A 10,045-nucleotide genomic window follows, 5' to 3' on the forward strand; every position below is an offset into this window, starting at 1 on the left:
TATCTATCTATCTATCTAATATATCTATTATTTTATCTATCACCTACCTATCATTCTATCTATCTATCTCTCTATCTATCTACCTACCTACCTACCTACCTGTCTATTTATCTACCCTGTTATCTGAGACAGAGTCTCTTGCTATAGCCTTGGCTATCCTGGAACTTTTTATTTAGACCAGCTTGGCCTCCAATTAAGAGATCTTCTTACCTCAGCACCTCCCATACTGGGATTAAAGACATGAGCCACCTTGCCCAGCTATTCTGAATTTATGTAATCCTACCTCCCCTACTTTATTCTTGATTGCTCACCTCATCATCCTTGCTAGTATTTCTGACTATAGTTGAATGTCTACTGTTTTCAGAGCTCACTCTCTTCCCAGAACCTCCACACAAATTTCCTGACAACCTCAGACATTCCCAGGGTTAGTCTCAAAATGTCCTCTGAGTCTCTACAATCAACAAAAGATTCCCAGAGGCATGATTGGGTGGCCCTGATCATGGCCACCTGGGGGTTTCTCCAGCATCAGTCTCACTCTCTTTCTGCTTCTCATTTCTGTTCTGTGCTCAGTCTAAGAAGGAGTCAGTCACTTGTAAGACAAGGCACAGTGAGGATTGAGGAGATGGAACACTGAGGCTGGTCTGAAAGTCTTGGAGCACACCTTGCCATGATTCCTTTGTATATTAGCCCATTAATTGGTGAAATAGTGTCTGGGTGGGGAAGCAGAGCTACAGTCAGTGCTGTGAGGAGGATGCCATCCCTACCCTTGAGTGGTACTGATCTCTATAGCCCCAACTACGCATTCCAGCTGTGCTTCCAGCACTGTGGCCTGGAATCCTGGGCCTCTCAGAATCAGAGGGTCCTGAGGTTTATGGCACTAGGTATGAGGTCTGCACACAAGCGAGTGTCCTACTATAGTGCAGGCTTGAGAAGGAAGCAGGGACATAGCCTGACTGTGTTTGTCCCCTAAAATTCTTCTGCTAGGTAACCGTGTAGCAGCCCCTCTAGTGTGTTTGTCTCTCACTCACTTCCCTCACTCTCCTCTATCCCGTTTCTTACTACAGGAATGACACCTGAGTCACTCATGTTGAGATCTGATTTCATCTAGACTTTCTGACAATTGCTGATTATTGTTAAGGCTGTTTACATATGTGTGTGAGTGGTGTGTTGCATGCTTATGAGTTGTGTGGGTGTGAGTGTCCGTGAGAGTTCACACAGAAGTGAAAGCAAGATGCTGGGTGTCTTTCTCTGTCACCTTCCATCTTGTTGCCTTGAGACAAGATCTTTCACTGAACCTGAAGCTCACTGTTTTGATTACACTAGCTAGTCAACAAGCTCTTTAGATCCTCCTGTCTCTGTTCCCAATCCTGGAGTTATATGTGCTTAGAATCATGCCTGACTTTTTGCCTACAGGCTGGGGATTCAAATTCAGGTGTTCCTGCGTGTACAGCAAGCACTTGAATTCTCTCAGCCTTCTCTCTGTCATCTTCGCGTCAGATGCTTGCGGGTCCCCCAAATCTGATATGTGTTAGTAGACACTGATGTTTTTGACTACTGCAATGGTTTTGCATGTGTCCCCCACATGTGCATGTCATAAAATCTTAATTGGCAATGGCAGAGTTAGAGTGGCGCCTATAAGTTGTTTTAGAGTGGGGGACAGAGCTGTCCTAAATGAAGTGATGTCAGTGAGTGGAACGATGAGGAAGCTCCCATCCTCATCTAGCAGTTGCCTTGACAGTGTCTTAGATAGATTCAGGGTCCCTCTCATGCTCTTTCTTTCCAATTACCCACTAGACCTTCCTTCACAAGGAGCTAAAGAAACGCACAGTCTTTGCCAAAGGCTGCTGTGTGGTCTCTGAATTTCAGGGATCTATAGCAATGAGCAACAATTCACTGTCTGGTTGCTAAAAGTACCAGGCTTCAGTTTTTTCTGACAACAGAAAATCAAACACTTAGACTATTGATTGGTGTAAGAGGTTCTTTTGTCTTTGTGTTGCTTTCATTGGTTAATAAAGAAACTGCTTTGGGCCTGTTGATGGGGCAGAACTTAGGTAGGTGGGGGAAATTAAACTGAATGCTGGGAGGAAGAAGGCAGAGTCAAACAGATGCCATGGATCCACGGCCAGAGTAAGACATGCTGCCAAAGCCAGTAAGCCACAGATTAATAGAAATGGATTAAACTAAGATGTAAGAATTAGCCAATAAGAAGTTAGAGCTAATGCCCCAAGCAGTGCTGTAATTAATATAGTTTCTGTGTGATTACTTCGGTTCTGGGCAGCTAGGACAAACAAGTGGCCTCTTCCTCTCCTCCTACAATTGATATTCATATGTTCTTGCACTTCATGTCAGCCATTATGTGCCATTGCTGTGGATGGATCCTACCACCTCAGAGCACAGCAGAAACTGTAGAATTTCTGAACATCAATTAGCTTATCAACATGCCTCTATCTCAATTCCAGGGTCAACAAAATTCTGCTCTTTTTAAGTAATTTTAAGTGTGACTCTGGGACTGAAGAGATAATTCAATGTGTAAAATGCTTTCTGTGCATATATGAATGCTTGAGTTAAAATACCCAGAACCAATGCAAAGCCAGGCCTGGTAGCTGGAGTATAATCCTACTGCTCCCAAGAAAAGACCAAGGAGAATTTCCTAGAAGCTACAGATCTAGCAGCCTGGCATGCACAGCAGGGAACAAGAAATCCTGTCTCAAAAAAGGTGGGAAGTCAGGGCTAAAGCCAGAAAATATCCTCCCAACTCCACATGCCATCCCTGGCAGGCTTTCACACATAATGACACTTATGAATGGACACACAGAAAGGTTGTTTTCGTTTTGTTAATTTATCATGGTACTGTTGAGGTGGCTTAGTACATAAAAGTGATTGCCAGAAAGCCTTATGACCTGATTTCAATCGCTGAAACCCATGTAAAGTTGGTGAGAACTGACTCCACAATGTCCTCTGACTTCCTTGCATATTATCATTCTCACTTCCTCTCTCTCTCTCTCTCTCTCTCTCTCTCTCTCTCTCTCTCTCTCTCTCTCTCTCTCTCTCTCTCTCTCTCTCTCTCTCTCTCTCTCTGTCTCTCTCTCTTTCTCTCTGTGTGTGTATGTGTGTGTGCATGTGTGTGTATACGTGTGTATCATACACCGAAATAGCAGTAATAATAATAAATACTAAAGTAAGAACACTTTTCAAATAATTCTGCGGGACACCTTCAGAAAGCTGCTGACAAGCCAGGCAGTGGCGCACGCCTTTAATCCCAGAACTCGGGAGACAGAGGCAGGCAGATCTCTGTGAATTCGAGGCCAGCCTGGTCTACAGAATAAATTCCATGACAGGCACCAAAGCTACAGAGAAACCATGTCTCAAAAAACAAAAAACAAACAAAAAGCTGCTGACAGAATCTCCAATAGGAAAACACTCTCCCATCTCTCCCTCACCAAACACCAGCTGTTTCTTGATACCTAACCAAGCATCTCATTCTGGTGCTATCATGGTTTCCCTCTATATCCACTCCAGTCTGCCTTGAAACTTTCATCCTTGGTCAGTCTTCCGGGGTAGCAACTCCAGTCACAGAGCCACTTTTACTGTCTCTGCGGTCTCTCTGCCATCCACTACTCTGCAGCCTGATCAGAATCACAGCATCTAGAATCTTCTGGAAGGAAAGCCAAGCCAAGTCCCATCCTAATTGTTATTGTTATTGCAGTGATAATGCACCTCTGAACATCTGCTTCTCTGCTTAGTCCCCAGAATCTCCCTCCTAACCATTCAACTGGAATCTCCGAGTGTAATCTTTCTTCCCACTTGCAAACTTCCCATGTTCCTAGCATCATACATTCCTCATGTGTCAGCCCAGACCCCCGAAACACATTCAGAGTCAGTCTCAAACTCCAATCTGAGTTGTCACCAGCCACCAGAGGGTCAAAGAAGTGACCTTGTGTGCCCATTCCATGACTCTTTCTCTCTCATGTTTCTCAGGCGTCTCCTTACTATAGCATCCCTGTTTCTAAATGAAGCTGCAGGAGCTCAAACATTCCAAACTCCCTCAAATGTTGGTTTATGGCTGTGCCAGGAAGTACCAAGATGTGGAGACAGGATCTACAACCCCTCGGAGGGATGTTGTGTGGATGACGCCATCCTGTCCTTTAATCAGACCCGCAAATGTGGCAGCAGTGACTGTCCCTACTGGCCCTGCTTTGAGCTCTGCTGTCCTGAGTCCTTTAGTCTCCAGAAGAAATTTATTATCAAGCTGAAACTTCAGGGGGAGAGATCCCATTGCAATTCATCCCCTATCTCTGGGGACTGTGGTAGGTAAGTGGCCTCTTCCTGTCTGTGTGTAGGGTTGTATATGGGAATAGGGAAGAGACAGTGTACCCTCCCCTCTATGGAAACCTTTATCCCCTATCCTTATCGCTAACAAACCCTCAAGCTGTTTTGTTCATTCACTTCTCTGATTCTTCACTTGGGGTCTCTCCTTTGCAGCAGAAAGACACTTTCATGGAGAAGATATTCAAGAAAACAACCTTTCTCTTAGGCAACAAAGTGATACCCAGGTAGGCTTCAGGGTCTGTGCAATCACTATGTGAGATGTTGGTTGACTGTTGGGCTACAAACAGGACATTTGTGCCTCCCCCTCTCAAGCCCAGGAAACATTCTGAAGATACTGGGCTGTGGGCAATCTCAGTCTGAATTCAGCTACCTGGGTACAGCTGGGCCTGTCAAGAGCCAACCATGGGTACTGATAAGCTCATTGGGCCTCCTATCTTCCTACTGAATTAGTTACTGGTGGAATACGGGGAAGGGAGATTCATTGTCTTTCGCGTACCCAGTGGTGTACCACCAGGTTCCAGCAGGTGGTTCCAAACCTGTGGCCATGCAGAGTCCTGGTTATAATCAGTGGGTCATAATAACACTTATTAACCCTTTGATGGCTGCTAGCCTGAGAGTCCCTCTTGTTATTGGCAATGGTACCCTGAGACCAGGCACTGCTAACTATGTATGAATGACTGTGGGGTTATCCACGGGGGCATAAGCAATAGGCTGTGGCCTTAGAAATGCCCCTGCCCTCACACACTGAAATTTTGACTGATTTGAACTTGTCCAGGTCTGTGCAGACAATCACGGTTGCTGTGTCATGTCCAGGAGACAGCTCTCTTTTCATGACTCTCCTCCCTTGGCTCTCCTCCCTTGGCTCTTAAACTCTTTCTACCCACTCTTCTAGCATGTTCCTTGAGTCTTGGTTAGGGAGGTTGACACAGATGTTCCATCCACATCTGGGGACTCACAGTCGCTTATCCTCAGCACTTTGACCAGTTATGAGTCTCTGTATCAATCATTGCCTACCGCAAAAGAAGCTTCTCTAACAAAGGTTGAGAGTACACGTGTATGAAAATAAATATGAATATTAAAAAAAGTAATATGAGAGATGGCTCGGTACTTAGGAGAACCCATTGCCCTTCCAGAGAACCTGAGGTCCATCACCAGAATACATATGATAGGTAACAGCTATCTGTAACTACAGTCCTAAGATGCCCTCTTCTGGCCTCTACAGGCACTGCAAATAACAGTGCCCTGACATATATGAAGGCAAAACACTCACATATGTAAAAAAGAAGATTAAAAAATAAGAAAACAAAACAAGGTCATGTGACAACATGACCATTGAGCAAAATAGCACCAGAAGGGGACACACACATACACGCACACCCTGAAGCCATGATTGACAGGCCTTTGTGTTTCTTGTTATTATTATTTTTAAGCCAGTGCACAGTGCAATCAGTATCATTTATGCATTTTCTTTTTTTTTTTTTTTTAGTTTTGAGACAGTATTTCTCTGTGTGACAGTCCTAGTTCTTCTGGAAATTGCTTTGTAGACAAGGCTGGCCTCAAATTCACAGAAATCTGCCTGCCCGTTGTCTCCCAAGTGCTGAGATTAAAGGCAAGCACCATCATCACCCAGCCATTTAGGCATTTTCAAAGTGGTTTTCACTAGGTTCCTTGCTCTCTCATCTCCATCCTCTGCTCCCAGATTACCCTTGTGTCCTCATACTCTCTTATGTGTCGTCTGGTCTCTTGTGTCTCCAGCTACAGTTTTAAGGATCTCAACTCTGAATCGTCTTCCCTGGACAGTTTTCAATACCTGGTTTCTTCCAATCAACACTGATTCCTGAATGTCCCTATTGGAAGGATGGGCACGTGAGGCAATGGATTGAAGAGACATTATGCGTGTGTTTTGTTATGGTGCTCATTTGAACATAGTTTACTTAAACATGTATTAGAATGTTTCTTCATAACTTTCTAAAATTAACATGTGTTGATGCAATTAAAAGATGATAATATATCCAATCCAGAGCCCATTAGAGCACAGAGAAGGCAACTATATGTGAGCCAGGCCTGATGCCTTCAGAGAAATATAGGCAGTGGGTGCTACATAATCATGTCCTCCAAACACTCTGGTTGCTCTGGAGAGTCCAGAATTGAACAAAGATCACATATCTGTCTAGGAAAAGAAGATCAACAAGATCCCGAAGGCCTTCTCTAGATTATAGAAGCAGCATGCTACTGCTGAGAGAAGAGACTCTCAGGCCAGGTGAACTGCGTGCATGTCCTGCAGTAAAGCTGCAGGGATACAGTTCCAGTGGGTAGTCATCCATGCTGGGCTCGGGTTTTAGAAATGCAGCTGCCTTTGAGACCTCCCTGACCCTTTTAGTAGCCCCTCACTCATACTCACATAAGGAACCCAAATAAACTCATTGGATGAAAAGTTGGACTGTCATTGAAATATTGGTGTAACCTATTAGTTCCTTATCAGAGGTGAATAGATATTGCATCACCATAGGAAAAGTGGCACACAATAGCAGGGTCCCTAATCTCTGGCATCTCAGAAGCAGCAGAATGTGTCTATTGCCTAATTTGTGACACAGTATTTTGTTATGGAAATTCAAGCTCACTGATACAGTGTCTTAGTAACTGCTGTGTAGAATGAGAGAAGGCTTACATGACTATAGTAGGGATCAGCAGTCACCTACAGAGGCCCAGGTGGAGGGACCTTTGCTCATTTGGATTTGGTTTTGTCCATGTGCAGACACAGCCATGGAGTGGTCTGGTACTTGTCTGTATGTATCAGTCACAGAGTAGACTGATACAGATGGTTGTGGGCATCAAGCCTTGAGGGAAGGCCAGATCAGTTCCTGATGTCAAGAGACGAGCTCTGTTTCTCACTTTCAAATTAGTTGTAAGTGGCAATGATGGATCTCAGTACACTCATAACAATGGCCACAAATGTCAGGTAGAGCTTGGTTCTAGGAGATTGATAAATGCTAGGTATATCTCGTGTCCAAGGTCAACCGCACAGACAGAAGTGGCAAAATGCTTTCTGTGTTCTGACTCACTAATGAAAACCAAAACTTTTATCTCCTGTGTCAATATAAAATAATGACTGAGGGCTGTTGAGGTGGCTCAGTGGGTAAAGGTCCTTGCTGCCAAACTGGACGACCTGAGTTCAGTTTCCAGGATCCACATGGTGGAAGGAGAGAACTGACACCCACACACATATGCCCACATACTTACCCTGACATACAAGTAAATAAATATTTTTTTTTAATTGATGATGATTCTGCCCTTCAAGAAATAAATATCAGTGAGTATATATTATATTTGTCTTTCTGGGTCTGGGTTACCTCACTTAATATATTTTCTATATTTATCCATTCACCCACAAATTCCAAGATGTCATTATTTTTTTCTGCTGTGTAGTACTCTATTATGTAAATGTGCCTCATTTTCCTTATCCATTCTTTGATATAAGGGCATTTAGGTAGTTTCCATGTTCTGGCTATGACAAATTATGCTGCTATGAACATAGTTGAGTACATGTACTTATGGTATAATTGAGCATCCTTTGGGTATTTACCCAAAAGCAGTATTACTGGGTTTTATGGTAGATTGCTCCCTAATTTTCTGAAAAATAGCCATAATGATATCCAAAGTAACTGTACCAGTTTGCACTCCCACAGAAAATGGACGAGTGTTCCCTTTACCCCACATCTTCTCCAGCATAAGTTGTCATCAGTGTTTTTGATCTTGGCCATTCTTACAGATATAAGATGGAATTTTAGAGTTGTTTTGATTTTCATTTCTCTGATGGCTAAGGATATTGAGCATTTCCTTAAGAATATGTACTCATTCAAAAGTGGATTTTTGACATAAAGAAAAAAAAACAGCCTACAATTCACAGTCCCAGAGAACCTAGACAACAAAGAGGACCCTAAGAGAGATATTCATGAATCTAATTTACATGGGAAGTAAAAAAAAGACAAGATCTCCTTAGTAATTTGGGAGCCTGGGGATCATGGGAGAGGGTAGAAGTAGAGGGGAGAGAAAGGGAGGGGGGCAGAGAAAAATATACAGCTCAATAACTACAATTTTTTTAAAAAATAGATAAATGTCTTTACTGGGAGGTGGACATGAGTAACTGTGGCTCCGGAGCTTTGATTCTAGTTATGGTGATAATGTGCTCTGCACTAAAAAGGCTACATGAATAACCATGGCCTCAATACTCTAGTGGACCCACTTTCACTTCCACCATGCTTTTGGCAAAGGAGCCCAGCTGGGTGCTTGGAAACAACTAGAACCAGGGCTGGAGAACTGAACCATCATGTGGAAGACACAATGGGCAAGGGAAGGGGAGCCCTTGCAGGGACTAACCCTTCCCTGTGACTCACCAAGAGGTTTCATTACAGCATGAGATGACCCAATCCACAGAGATATTATCTTCATTGTAATTGGTGAGATTCTGGGCCAGTCACACTGCTACTCTCTAATCTGTCCTACATTAACTTGTGTCTAATGGCAATCATATTGTTTATTAGAAATGAAAGCAAATTCTGATATTTCCAAACCACTACCTGTATAACATGGTTATCTCTGCTGACACAAACTGTGGGACACCCTACTGGAGCACCCTACCTTGCTGGTACCTAGAAGGGAGCAGGAAAAAGAGTCCTAAGCTGAAGGAAGGTGTTCCACTCCCTCTTCCTATGGAGCACAAGTGTGGTCCTTCCTGCTCCATCACTAAGGAACTGTGGCCTTCCAACTACTCCTTGCTTCCACAGTCTTACCCACATGTCTCCTCCTCACAGCAGGACACAGGGAAGTTCCACATAGAGTCCTGTTAAGACTGACTTCCTTGGAACCCAAGGTACACATAATATCTTTTAGCAAGGCACCTGAGACTGTCCCCTGTGACATCTTAGAGTTTCCCCTTATTTGCTAGACTTTTGTATCTTGTCACTGCTCTCAGATCTGATCTGTTTCTTGCTATCACACTAGCTGACTTGGGTAATGCCACTCGGAGGACTCGACACAGACAAAAAAAATAAATGTCGTGGGAGACATGAGAGTGACTGGTTACCTCTTAGGTCTCACTTTATGTATAAAGTCATCAGTATTGGACCTAAACCACAAGGTTTCACTAAAACACTTCTCCTATGACATGCATTTATCTGTCTTCTTCACTTAATGCTAGGATATAAATGACACATACTTTGCAAAAGGACCTCATTGGAATCTTAAACTGTCTCCCTGAATGGAGAAACAGGCTAAACCAAAGGACACATAGAAGGAACAGGTTCTGCTGGGATAGACACACACTGTCAATCAACCCAGAATTCACCCATTATCTCAGCTCAGCATTACATGCTGCCCTTCTTGTCACTCCTCCTCTTTAGCCTCCTGGATTCTAGAATAACAGAACCACAAATGAACAAACTACCATAGAACCGAAGTAATCAACGGTGAAGAGCCAGATTGTCTTCCTCAAATGTTAGTGGGACTCTTAGGGTCAGAGACTGGCAACTCTGGCATTCCTAACAAGCCAGGCTTCACCACCATCCTCAATAATACAATTAAAGACACAATTAGCAATGGAAAGCATGTTGTTCAGTGCAGTTGCATTGGGAAGAACAAAGAGGTACCCCCTCCCTCCCTTCTCCTCTTCTCTCTCTCTCTCTCTCTCTCTCTCTCTCTCTCTCTCTCTCTCTCTCTC

General features: G+C 43.6%; 1 protein-coding gene across 1 annotated transcript in view; it reads left to right on the forward strand.

The window, feature by feature from the left end:
* The window catches only part of LOC101989364 (insulin growth factor-like family member 3), a 25,971-nt gene that overhangs the window by 7,946 nt on the left and 7,980 nt on the right, over positions 1-10,045 (forward strand). The window contains exons 2-3 of the mRNA XM_005371055.2: positions 3,979-4,307; positions 4,483-4,553. Coding sequence (XP_005371112.2) covers positions 3,979-4,307; positions 4,483-4,553 — 400 coding nt within the window. The remainder of the gene's footprint in view (positions 1-3,978; positions 4,308-4,482; positions 4,554-10,045) is intronic.

The sequence above is a fragment of the Microtus ochrogaster genome, unplaced genomic scaffold (genome assembly GCF_000317375.1).
Source record: "Microtus ochrogaster isolate Prairie Vole_2 unplaced genomic scaffold, MicOch1.0 UNK96, whole genome shotgun sequence".
Lineage (NCBI taxonomy): Eukaryota > Metazoa > Chordata > Mammalia > Rodentia > Cricetidae > Microtus > Microtus ochrogaster.